The following is a 13,645-nucleotide window of genomic DNA, read 5'->3' as shown; positions in this document are numbered from 1 at the left end:
ACTCCCTCTCCCCAACTCTTCCCCCCACATTTCCCCTTCCCATGGTCCCCTGTTAGGTTTCTCCTGTTAGACCTATGAGTGAAAACATATGGCATCTGTCCTTCTCCACCTGACTTCTTTTGCTTAGCATGACACCCTCGAGGTTCATCCACTTTGCTACAAATGGCCAGATTTCATTCTTTCTCATTGCTATGTAGTACTCCATTGTGTGTGTATATAAACCGCATCTTCTTGATCCACTCATCAGGTGATGGACATTTAGGCTCTTTCCATGATTTGGCTATTGTAGAAAGTGCCGCTATGAACATTGGGGTACATGTGCCCCTATGCATCAGCACTTCTTTATCCCTTGGGTAGATCCCCAGTAGTGCTATTGCTGGGTCATAGGAGAGTTCCACTGATAGTTTTTTGAGGAGCCTCCACATATTTTCCAGAGCGGCTGTATCAGTTTACATTCCCAACAATGATGTAGGAGGGTGCCCACTTCTCCACTTCCTCGCCAGCATCTATACTCTGTTGATTTGTTCATTTTAGCCACTCTAACTGGTGTGAGGTGGTATCTCAGTGTGGTTTTGATTTGTGTTTCTCTGATGATGAGTGACGCTGAGCATCATTTCATGTGCCTGTTGGCCATCTGGTTGTCCTCTTTGGAGAAGTGTCTGTTCAAGTCTTCTGCCTATTTCTTCACTGGATTATTCGTTTTTGGGGTATGGAGTTTAGTGAGTTCCTTGTAGATTTTGGATACTAGTCCTTTATCTGATATGACATTTGTCACTATTTTTTCCCATTCTGTCCATTGCCTATTAGTTTTTTTTGATTGCTTCCTTTGAGGTGCAGAAGCTTTTTATCTTGATGAAGTCCCAATAGTTCATTTTTGTTCTTGATTCCCTTGGCTTTGAGGATGTGTCGAGTAGGAAATTGCTGTGACTGAGGTCAGGGAGGCTATTTCCTGCTTTCTCCTCTAGGATTTTTATGGTTTCTTGTCTCACATTGAGGTCCTTTACCTATTTTGAGTTTATTTTTGTGAGTGGTATAAGAAAGTGATCTAATTTCATTCTTCTACATGTTGCTGTCCAGCTCTCCTAACACCGCCTGTTAAAGAGTCTGTCTGTTTTCCATTGGATACTTTATCCTGTTTTGTCAAAGATTAATTGGCCATACACTTGTGGGTCCAGTTCTGCCCTCTCTATTCCATTCCATTGGTCTATGTGATTGTTTTTGTGCCAATACCATACTGTCTTGATGATGACAGCTTTGTAGTAGAGGCTAAAGTCTGGGATTGTGATGCCTCCCGTTTTGGTTTTCTTCTTCAATATTACTTTGGCTATTCGGGGTTTTTTGTGGTTCCATACAAATTTTAAGATAGTTTGTTCTAGCTTTGAGAAGAATGCTGGTGCAACTTTGATGGGGATTGCATTGAATGTATAGATTGCTTAAGGTAATAATGACATTTTCACAATGTTTATTCTTCCAATCCTTGAGCACGGGGTGGTTTTCCATTTCTTTGTGTCTTCTTCAGTTTCCTTGATATGTCTTCTATAGTTTTCAGCATACAGGCCTCTTACATCTTTGGCTAGGTTTATTCCTAGGAATTTTATGATTTTTCGTGCAATTGTGAAAGGGATCCATTTCTTGATTTCTCTTTATTTTGCTTCATTTTTGGTGTATAAGAATGCAACCGATTTCTGTACATTGATTTTGTAGCCTGCGACTTTACTGAATTCATGGATCAGTTCTAGAAGGCTTCTGGTGGAGTCAATCAGGTTTTCCTTGTAAACTATCATGTCATCTGCAGAAAGGGAAAGTTTGACTTCTTTGCCGATTCTGATTCTTTTATTTTCTTTTGTTGTCTGATGGCTGATGCTAGGACTTCCAGCACTATGTTAAATAACAGTGGGGAGAGTAGACATCCCTGTCGTGTTCCTGATTTCAGGGGGAAAGCTCTCAGTTTTTCCCCACTGAGGATATTAGCTGTGGGCTTTTCATAAATGGCTTTTATAATGCTTAAGTAAGTTCCTTCTGTCCCAACTTTCTCAAGGGCTTTTATTAAGAAGGGATGTTGTATTTTGTCAAATGCTTTTTCTGCATCTATCGACAGGATCATATGGTTTTTACCTTTTCTTTTGTTAATGTGATGTATCACATTGATGGACTTGTGAATATTGAACCAGCCCTGTAACCCAGGAATGAATCCCACTTGATCATGATGGATGATACTTTTTATGTGCTGTTGAATTCGATTTGCTAGTATCTTGTTGAGTATTTTTGCATCTGTATTCATTAAGGATATTGGCCAGTAGTTCTCTTTATTTGTTGGATCTCTGTCTGGCTTAGAAATAAAAGTGATATTTGCTTCATAGAATGAGTCCGGAAGTCTTCCTTCCATTTCTATTTTTTGGAATAGCTTGAGAAGGATGGGTGTTAACTTTGCTTAAAATGTCTGGTAGAATTCCCCTGGGAATCCATCTGGCCCTGGGTTTTAATTCGTTGGTAGATTTTTGATAACTGATTTGATTTCTTCTCTGGTTATGAGTCTGTTTAGATTTTCTATCTCTTCTTGTTTGAATTTTGATAGTGCATGTGCGTTTAGGAATTTATGCATTTTTCCAGATTGTCCAGTTTGTTGGCATATAATTTTTCATAGTAATTTCTGATGATTGCTTTGTTTTCTGAGGGATCAGTTGTAATAGATCCATTTTCATTGATGATTTTGTCTATTTGGGTGTTCTCTCTCTTCTTTCTGAGGAGCCTAGGTAGAAGTTTATTAATTTTGTTTAATTTTACAAAAATCCAACTCTTGGTTTCATTGATCTGTTCAATTGTTTTTGTGGATTCTATATTGTTTATTTCTGCCCTGATCTTTATTATTTCTCTTCTTCTGCTGGGTTTGGTGTGCTCTTGCTGCTCCCTTTCTAGTTTCCTTAGGTGCTCTGTTAGGTTTTGAGTTTGCACGTTTTCTAGTTTGTTGAAATAGACCCGGACTGCAGTATACTTTCCTCTTAGGACTGCCTTTGCTGTGTCCCAGAGAGTTTGAATTGTATTTTATTTTTCATTTGTTTCCATATATTTTTAAATTTCCTCTCTAATTGCCTGATTTGCCCAATCATTCTTCAGTAGGATAGTTTTTAACCTCCACATTTTTGAGGTTTTCCAGACTTTTTCCTGTGATTGATTTCAAGTTTCATAGCATTGTGATCTGAACGTGTGCATGGTATGATCTCAATGCATTTGTATTTATGGAGGGCTGTTTTATGACCCAATATGTGATCAGTCTTGGAGAATGTGCCATGCACACTCGAGAAGAAAGTGAATTTCCTAGCTTCAGGATGCAGAGTTCTAAATATATCTATTAATTCCATCTGTTCCACTGTGCCATTTAGGTCTATTGTTTCTTTAGTGATTTTTTTTATCTGGTTGACCTATCCATTGTTGTAAGTAGAGTATTAAAGTCCCCTGCAATTAGCACATTCTTATCAATAAGATTGTTTCTGTTTGTAATTAGTTGTTTTATGTGTTTGGGTGCTCCCGAATTTGGTGCATAGATGTTTATCATTGTTAGCTCTTCCTGATGTAGAGACCCAATTATTATGTAATGTCCTTCTTCATCTTTTCTTACTGCCTTTATTTTAAAGTCCAGTTTGTCCGATATAAGTATGGCTACTCCAGCTTTCTTTTGGCTTCCAGTCGCATGGTAGATATTTCTCTATCCCCTTACTTTCAATCTGATGGTGTCTTCAGCTCTAAGGTGAGTCTCTTGTAGGCAGCAAATATATGAATTTTGGTTTTTGATCCATTCTGCTACCCTGTGTCGTTTGATTGGAGAGTTCAGTCCATTTACATTCAGTGTTATTATTGAAAAATATGGGTTTAGATTCATTGTGTTCTCTGAAGGGTTCATGTTTGTATTGATGTCTGTGGTGTCTTATATTCCTTGCTACCTTTTTCTCAGAGAATCCCTCTTAGGATTTCTTGTAGGCTGGTTTGGTGGTGATGAATTCTCTCAACTTTTGTTTATTTGGGAAAATCTTTATCTCTACTTCTGTTTTGAATGACAGGCTCACTGGATAAAGAATTCTTGGTTGCATATTCTTCCTGTTCATCACATTGAAGACTTCCTGCCATTCCTTTCTGGCCTGCCAAGTTTGAGTAGATAGGTCTGTAACCACTCTGATAGGTTTCCCTTTATATTTTAAGGCCCTTTTCTCCCTAGCTGCTTTCAGAAGTCTCTCTTTGTCTTTATATTTTGCCAGTTTCACTATGATATGTCTTGCTGAAGGTCAGTTCAGGTTATGTCTTAGGGGAGTTCGACTTGCCTCTTGAATTTCAATGTCTTTCTCTTTCACCAGATTGGAGAACTTTTCATTTGTAATTTGATCCAGCACCCCTTCGGGACCTTTTTCTCTTTCTTTCTCTTCAGTAACTCCTATGATAAGGATATTGTTCCGTTTGATTGTATCACTCAGGTCTCTTATACTGCTTTCGTGCTCCTATATCAATCTCTGTCTCTTTTTCTCGGCCTCCTCTTTTGCTATAACAGTGTCATCTAATTCACCTGTTCACTTCTCTACTTCTTCAGTCTGTGCAGTGGCAGCCTCCATTTTATTATTCACCTCATTTATAGCCTTTTTTTTTTTAACTCATCACAGCTATTTTGAAGGTTCCTAGTCTTTGTATCAATATCTTCTCTGATGGCTTCTATGCTTTTTTCAAACCCAGAGATTGATTTTATGACAGTCGTTCAAAGTTCTTGTTCAGTTATGTTGCTTGTGTCCATTTTGAGCAGTTCTGCAGCTGTGATTTCTTCCTGGAGTTCCTTTATAGGAGAGTTCTTTTGTTTCATCATTTTGGCTAGCTTTCTGTCTCTTGTCAGTTTTAAAAGCTTGTTCTGCACTGTGTGCCTATTAGTATTTCTCTATTAAAGGAGGCTCTTTGAGTGTCTAGGGTCTGTCATTTCAGGAGATGTTCTCTTAATGGTGTCTCTCAGTTTCTCTTGTCATGCCTCTGATTTATTTATTTCCCTACTCAGCGATATTTGGGACTTTCCTTATGAGTGCTTTGGCTTGTTTCTTGAGGTAGCCTTAGGCAAGGTGTTCTTTGAAGCCATTTCCAGAGGATAGGCTGGAAATGTCAAGGCTCAGAATGGGGACCAGCTTGCAGTCTTTGAGCAACAGAAGGAAGACCGAGGTGACCAGGGTGTAGTTTCCAAAGTTCTTACTTCTTTTCTTTAAGGTAAAACTTCAGCCTCCATCTCAGCTCTGCCACCCATTAACCAAAATCTGAGGCTTCAGAAACCTCTCCAGGTTCTGCTGCACCCGATAGCTGGGACAGATTTCCAGAGAGCAAAGTGACTTCGTCTGTCTCTCAAGGCCTAGCAGGAGGTTAGGACCCCATCACACAAGCTCACACTCTGACACCCACTACCCTTCTGACCAGGGAGAGAGAAGAAAACCCATAGTTTCTTTTTTTGAAACTTTACTCATTTATCAGATACAAGGAATATGTTTGTTTACTATATGTGAAAGAGAAATGATTTCTCATAGCTGTTCTACATATGAAGGATAAAATTCTTAAATTTCCTTAAGAGTCTGAAAGAGTAAACTTGTATATACTGCATATAGCTTATTGATATAGATGTGTCTTTCTATCTACATGTATATGTGTAACCTGGTCATTATTTTTTATAATATAGGGAAGAATATATGTAGTTGATTGACCAAAAGACCTCAATCTAACTGGTAACTAATCCAGACAAGGCATCCAGATTATGATACAAAACATTTATTCTGTTGTTCCTTTCAGACACTGGTTTCAAACTATGGACAGTCGAGTAGCAGCTTCAGTAGGAACTTGTCCAAAATGAAAATCATATTTATTACTCCCTTGTTAAAGAATTTGTTAGAGGCATGAATACACGATGGGAAAAAGTCTCTTCAACAAATGGTGTTGGGATAACTGGACAGCTACATGCAAAAGAATGAAACTATACCACTTTCTTTCATCATACATGAAAATAAACTCAAAGTGGTAAACGTCCTAAGGCCTAAGGTAAAAGACCTTCAGGTTAAAAAACCTGAAACCATCAAAATCCTAGAAAAGAGCACGGGCAGTAATTTCTCTTACATCGTCCGTAGCAACATTTTTCTAGATATGTCTCCTGAGGGAAGGGAAATAAAAGCAAAAATAATCTATTGGAAGTACACTAAAGTAAAAAAAACTTCTGTGCACAGCAGGGAAACAATCAACAAAACTAAATGGCAACCTACTACACAGGAGAAGATATTTGCAAATGACATATTCAATAAAGGGTTAGTGTCCAAAATATATAAAAAAACTGATGCAACTCGAAGGCTGAAAACAAAATAATCCAATTTAAAATGGGCATAAGACATGAACAGACATTTCTCCAAGGATGATATCCAGATGGCCAAGAAACACATGAAAAGATGATCAACATCACTTATTATCAATGAAAATCACAACTACAATGAGATATCACCACACACTTTACAATGCCTAACAACCCAAGAGACAACAGGTGTCAACAAGGATGTGTAGGAAAAGGAACCCTCTTTTACTGTTGGTAGGAATGCAAACTGGTGCAGCCACTGTGGAAAAACTTATGGAGGCTCCTCAAAAAACTAAAAATAGAACTATCATTATCATATAGTAATCATATTAGTTGGTATTTCCCTAAAGAATAGTAGAACACTGATTCAAAAGAATATATACACCCCTATGTTTATTGAAGCCTTATTTCCAAACCAAACTATGGAAGGAGCCCAAGTGTCCACTGATAGAAGAATGGATAAAGAAAAAGCAGCATATATACACAATGGAATATTATTTAACCATAAAAAAGAATTAAATCATGCCATTTGCAGCAGCATAGAGCTACAGAGAATAATTTTAAGTGAAATAAGTCAGGGAAAGACAAATACCATATGATCTCATTCTCTTTCATATGTGGAATTTAAGAAACAAAACTAGTGAAGGAAAGAGAGAAAGACAAACCAAGAAACAGACTCTCTAACAAACTAATGATTACCAGAGGAAAGATGGGTGGGGAATGGATGAAATAGGTAATGGGGAATCAAGAGTACTTGTATCTTGAAAAAAAGGACAAATCATGGCTTCTTCCCCAGACCCAGTGAATCTGATTGGGGCCTAACACTCTGTTCTATCAAATCTTCCAGGTGATTCTGATGTACCCTAAGGCTTGTGAATCACTGAAAAATGTTACCTTTCAGACCTTGCAGACTCCACCACTATAGATAGACTCCTCACAGTGCCTGCTTACCTTCCCACCCTGGCTCCTCACCCCTCAGAGCCCAAGTAGCTGTTCTGACCCACTGAGCGTTAGGATCTGGCTCTCTCATTGGGCTTTCGGTAGATGTGTACATTCTTCAGTGAAGATCACCTGTGTCTCTTTTGCTAACATCGATCACTTCTGCTAACAGTGATCCAAAGACATTGTGTACAACAATTCATAACCCAGCAGTGATACAGATGAGAGAATTGAGACCCATAATGAATAATGGCATTCCATTTTATTCTTTTTTTTAAATTTTTTTAAAATTTATTTTTGAGAGAGAGAGAGAGAGAGACAGTGCAAGCAGGGGAGGGTCAGAGAGAGAGGGAGACAGACTCCGAAGCAGACTCCAGGCTCTGAGCTAGCTGTCAGCACAGAGCCCGACATGGGGCTCTAACCCGCAAACGGTGAGATCATGACCTGAGCTGAAGCTGGACACTTAACTAACTGAGCCACCCAGGCGCCCCTCCATTTTATTCTTATAAGTGCACTGGTTAAGAGGTAAATTGTATTACAGTAAACTGAAGTCATAAGCAATTCTAATACTGTTGGAAAGTGGTCAACGAAGGATTTACTGAGAAGGAAGTGTTTAAAGGATGTCCAGCCTTAAATAGGTAGGCAAGATAGGACTGGTAGTTAGGATGAGACAAGAGAAACCGTAGAGGCTGAAAATTCAGGATAACAAGGCTGTAAAACAGCAGGTGACATTAAGGGAAGTAGAGTGGTTCAAAGGGTCTGGAACCAGTGTCTGGTGGGAAGAGTGACTTGAGGGAAAGTCTTCCAGAAGGGGTAAGAGCAAATTTTGTTCCTCATTATTCCCTCAATGACTTATCAATATAGGCTCTCTGGATAGCTCCTAGAAGAAATCTAGGGGCACCTGGGTGGCTTAGTTGGCTACGGGGCTGACTCTTGATTTCAGCTCAGGTCATGATCTCATGGTTCATGGAGTCAAGTCCCATGTCAGGCTTTGCACTGAGAGCAGAGCCTGCTTGGGATTCTCTCTCTACCTCCTCTTTCTGCCCCAGCCCCTTTCACACACTGTCTCTCTCATAATTAAATAAATAAACGTTAAAATTAAAAAAAAAAAAAGAAGAAACCTAGTGTGTCTTTATTTCCCTATTTATGTTGGTTCTCTGTATTTAAAATGCTTCTTGCTCCTTTCCACATCAATTTTGGGCTGTATTTCAAGCAAACAATCATTGTGCAACATAACAGGATAATAATTCACTTTCAACTTCAATTCACATTTTCAAGTTCAGTTTAAACACAGACACCGAACGGTCCGTACTGCGTAATATTTTATGCCTTTATCATCGCAGACCACTAACGCAGGGATATTGAGATATGTGGCCTGTTGAGAACAGAAAGGGGGGAGTCATGCAAACACCTAATATGCTGTGTTATTGTTTTTCTGAATGTTAATGTGATGAATGAATTCTGCTGTTAAAAATGATCATATGGGGATTTTTTTGTTACTGCTTAGTAAAAATTACATGTTTCATATGGTTTGGGGACCTTGCAAACTGTATAAATTGCATTTTTGCACGACAGAGCTGACAGAGCACAAAGAAATGTTTTAAGATTATGATAAAAATTGTGTATTTGATTTTATACAACTAGTTTATGTTGTTTTCCTTTTTTGTTGTTGTTGAACTTAAAGATGTGTTTGGCACTGACAAAGCTTGAAAGACTTGCCCTTGGGGCGTTGCGTGTAAACTGACCTCTTAAGCCACTGAGTATGTTCATCTGCGTTGCAGAAGCTTCTTGCTAATGTCCTCTGTTTCTATGTGGATAGTACAGATACCACGTCCCTGTTTGCTTTCTCTCTTTCTCTCTTCCTTCCTTCCCTTCTTCCTTCCTTTCTGCCTTCTTTCCTTCCTTCCCCCCTTCCCCCAACCACAGCTAGTGTATCTTCTTTACCCTCTACAGTCTGGAATAATGAATTTTACTAAACAACCTGCATTATTCAGTTAATTGTTGCATTTTCCTAACTATTAATTCAGAATACATTTCAGAGTTAATAGCTCTTAGCAAAGGAAAAAGAACAATTAACAAATTCCTACATTATCCTTTGTTTAAATATCATTTAGTAATTAACATATTTATTGATGTATTTACTTGGGTAAACATTATTCTTTGAAGGCAGGTGGCAACTAATATTATATGTTAATTTTAAAAACCTATACGCAGGGGTGCCTGGATGGCTCAGTCGGTTAAGCATCTGTCTCTTGATCTTGTCTCAGGTGATGATCTCGGGGTGTGGGAGATCAAGCCCTGTGTCAGGCTCTGTGCTGAAAGCAAGGAGCCTGCTTAGGATTTTCTATGTCTTCCTCTCTCTCTGCCCCTCCTCACTCATGTTTCTCTTTCTCTCTCTCTCAAAAAAAGTAATAAATATTTTTTAAAAACATTAAAAAATAAAAAAAACTATAGTAAAAGCAACTGAAGAATGAGTTTAGCCTGGTATCCTCTACTAAGATATAAATGAAGAAATATTAATATTTCAGGATGCCATAGAGTATCTGATCTTATTTTTACTGTTTTAAAACAGCATATACTTTCAGTTGAATCTCATATCAACACATTTATAGTTACTATACATACAAATTTTGTAAGTAACGTGTTCTTCTATTTATAAATCTAACTGCAGTTGGCCATTGAACAGCATGGGGGTTAGGGACACTGATCCCTGAACAGTTGCAAATCTGCATAGAACTTTTGCCTCCCCCTAAACTTAACTACTAATAGCCTACTGTTGATTAGAAGCCTTACTGATAATACAGACTCTTTTTTTTTTTAATGTTTTATTTATTTTTGAGAGAGAGAGAGAAGACAGCATGAGCAGGGGAGGAACAGAGGGAGAGGGAGGCACAGAATCCGAAGCAGGCTCCAGGCTCTGAGCTGTCAGCACAGAGCCCAATGCAGGGCTTGAACCCACGAACCATGAAATCATGACCTGAGCCGAAGCCGGATGCTCAACCGACTGAGACACCCAGGCGCCCCAACACAGACTCTTAACACCTATTTTGTATGTTATATGTATTATATATGGTATTTTTAGAATAAAGCAAACTAGAAAAAAAAGTTAAGAAAACCCTAAGGAAGAGAAAAGACATTTATAGGACTGTATTATATTTGTCAAAAAAACACAAAACTACATATAAGTGGATCCATGTAGATCAAACCTGTGTATTCAAGGGTCAACTGCATTTACACATCTGTGTCCTTAATCATCTTTTGACCTAGCAATTATGTTTATTTTGAGACATGAGAAAGGCACAGAATATTAGGTTACAAACTAAGAGAGTAATTACAGTTTTTGGTAGAAATAGGTGAGGGATCTCTAAGCTCTGGTCTTAAAACTTCTTTGTCATTTCATTTTAATAAGTAAGCCTGAAACCATAGGTTTATCTTTACTCACCATTTCTTACCAATTTAAGTTTAGAAATACTTAAATGCAAGCAATATATGTAGCTTATTAAAAATTCTTAAAACAGAAAATGTCCTCTTGTATGTTTAGGACCAGTCCTTTTGGCTTAGAAGACTGTCTTGCATTGATTTGGTTCTCATTTTAATATTCATGTAAGATAGGGCCAAACTTCAGTACTTGTGCTGTCAATAAATCTCCAGCTATAAAACCAAAAATCAAAAAGTCTCTGCTTGCCTATTTACAGTGTTAAAATTATACCCCAATTTTTTTTTTTTTTTTGGTCCTTAGAATATGTTTCTGGAATAGCACCATGTATCAATTCTTGAGGTATAGTTTCAAAGAGTAGTATTGCTCTATCTGCAATAATTCTAAGTTTACAAAGCTAACCTGAAAGTAATCTCAAAAATGTGAACTTGTTAGTATTTATTCTATGTTTATTAATCAATCTAATTAAGAGTGAGTAAATGTTAAATGGACCTTTGTATGTTCTTTCAATAATTATAGTGCTGCTTGAATATAAGAAATGAATATTTCTCAATATAGAGAGCCTTGTTTGTACATGTGCATAAGTGACAGAAGCTCTTTTAAAGGACTAACAATTAAAATAAATTTAATTCTTTTTTGTAATGTATCATTAAATGTATCCATTTTATTTCTTGGTTTGATAGCCTATACAGGATTTTTTTTTAGGACAAAAAGGATCCAACTCTATGAATGTACCAGACAGGTGCGTTGAGACTTCCTGCAATGAAGGGAAAGGCATATAAAATATGACCAAATGAAGAGATGTAGATCTACAGCATACATAAACCTTAGCTTCAAATCATATTTACTGCTATATTTATATTGGCCTCTGTAATGGCTTTAATGCTTCACGGGATTAGATTTGTATTTTCCAAATTGAAGCTCACTTGCTTTTATACTTTATAGGTCAGTTTCTTCTGGAAGAAGCTCGCCTCATAGAAGCAGCTGAGATGGCAAAAAAAGCAGCTGAATTGGACAGCACAGAGTTCGATGTGGTCTTCAGTGCTGCCCACATGCTCAGGTTAGTTTTGCTACTGTACCTTAGAAGACCAACACTGTGGCTTTGGGAAAGCAATTAAGTACACTTATTGGCCTGTCATATTGCCTTATTCCACAATCTTGAAGTGCATTGTGCTTTTTACCATGCTAAAATCAGTCAGGAGTATTTTATTCATTAAAGTCCATGTGCACAATATATGTAGGGCATATAAGCATTCAAAGCTCTGAAATATTGTGACCCCTTTTCCCATGAAAAGCGACATTCACATTCCCTTGTGCTTCCCTTCACATTTCATTCAATCCCATGAATGTGGCATGTGAATTTATTTTATTATGTTTGGGTGTAGGGAGGATTGTCAAATACACATATACCTAAGGCTTATTATCAAAGTCTCAAAATAGCCCTGTAATTAGCACTGTTGCTGTGTATTGAAACAATATATCTTCGTAGACCTTTTAATACTTCTATTTTCAGAAAGATATCATAAAGAATAATTATAGTAATAGCAAAGCAATTAAAAGGCAGATCGACAATTTTTGTTGTGAATATAAAAAGTTTAATGCATCCATACGTAGTGTTTTTAAGAGACTCAGATGATTTATCTAGTTTTTTTAAAAGCAGTCTTTGTTCTATTAACAAGAGGGATACCTCTTCTCCCACAATCTTACCCGAATTTCATTTAATTAAATCTCTATCTAAATGCTTCATTAGCTGACATCCACACTATGGGCTCTGTGCATTGCTCTAAGGATAGGTTTATAATTATGTAGATTACTCTTACAAGGAAAGAAAAATACCAGAGGAATTCCTTCACATTTGGATGGCTTTAAAACATGCACTTTCAAGAAAAGTCGTTTTGTTTACTTTTTATTTTGAGATCATTATAGATTTATATACCGTTGTAAGAAATAATATAGAGAGATACCCTGTACCAGTTATCTGGTTTCCCCAATGGTAACATATTGTAAAATGATAGTACAATATAAAAATGCAGGAAATTGACATTGATACAATCCACTTGTCTTACTGAGTTTCTCTAGTTATACTTGTACCCCTGTATGTGTATGTGTGCGTGTGTGTGTGTGTGTGTTTCTGTGTTTCTGTGCCCTTCTTTTTTATCGCATGTGTATAGGTTTGTGTATCCATCACCGTAGTCAAAATACGGACTATTTCCAATACCACAAGTATCCTTGTGTTGTCCTTTTAGAACCACATGCCTTCCTACTTAGCTTTTTATAAGTTTTGAATAAGAAATTCAAAGTCTGAAAGGAAAGAGTGTACTGTGAGGTTTCAGTTGCATGCACTCACTCCACATTTAACATTTAGCATTCCTAAAGCTGGTATCCACAAAGAGAAACCAGCATTCAATCACCTATTGGTATATTTATAAAATAAACTATAGCCAATCTGCAAGAACTTTCAATGCAAGGATAATTTTTAAAGGATACTTCCATTTGCATAATAAGCTTAGGTGCTGGTATAGGGAGAGAATGGTTCTTCATGAGTAAAATACTATGCTTTTAGTCACAATAAACCATTCGCAAGGATGGATATGCACAACTTTCTACAGGCTAATTTATCTTAATCATAATAGATACTTTCATCAGTAAGACATTTTTGCTACATATTAAGTCAGTACCTGAAATTCAAAGTCTACCAATAGAAACCCATTATAAGAACATTACAAAAACAATGTCCTTGTTAAATACATCACTCACTTTTCCTTAGTTACCATAGTGCTAGAAACCAGTGGAAAATTTTCGTCATACATTGGCGATGTGGCAATCTTCAGGATTTATTTTTCAGAACCGTCTTTCTAGCTTTCTGCAGTCTGCATTCCTCATTACGTTGCAGTCAACACCTTCCTAATATTGATTGCAATTAT

The 13,645-nt window shown here is 37.3% G+C and overlaps 1 protein-coding gene across 2 annotated transcripts in view; it reads left to right on the top strand.

Moving 5' to 3' along the window:
* The window catches only part of TMTC2 (transmembrane O-mannosyltransferase targeting cadherins 2), a 400,088-nt gene that overhangs the window by 317,615 nt on the left and 68,828 nt on the right, over window positions 1–13,645 (top strand). Inside the window, exon 10 of one of the 2 annotated variants that reach the window (XM_029955395.1) lies at window positions 11,667–11,781. In XM_029955395.1, the coding sequence (XP_029811255.1) occupies window positions 11,667–11,781 (115 nt within the window). Of the gene's footprint in view, window positions 1–11,666; window positions 11,782–13,645 lie in introns of those variants that run through there. The other variant, XM_029955396.1, reaches the window with a different exon arrangement.

This window comes from Suricata suricatta, chromosome 10 (genome assembly GCF_006229205.1).
Source record: "Suricata suricatta isolate VVHF042 chromosome 10, meerkat_22Aug2017_6uvM2_HiC, whole genome shotgun sequence".
In the NCBI taxonomy this organism is placed as follows: Eukaryota; Metazoa; Chordata; class Mammalia; order Carnivora; family Herpestidae; genus Suricata; species Suricata suricatta.
Note: the sequence above shows the minus strand (reverse complement) of the source record. Positions and strands in the feature narration are given on the sequence as shown.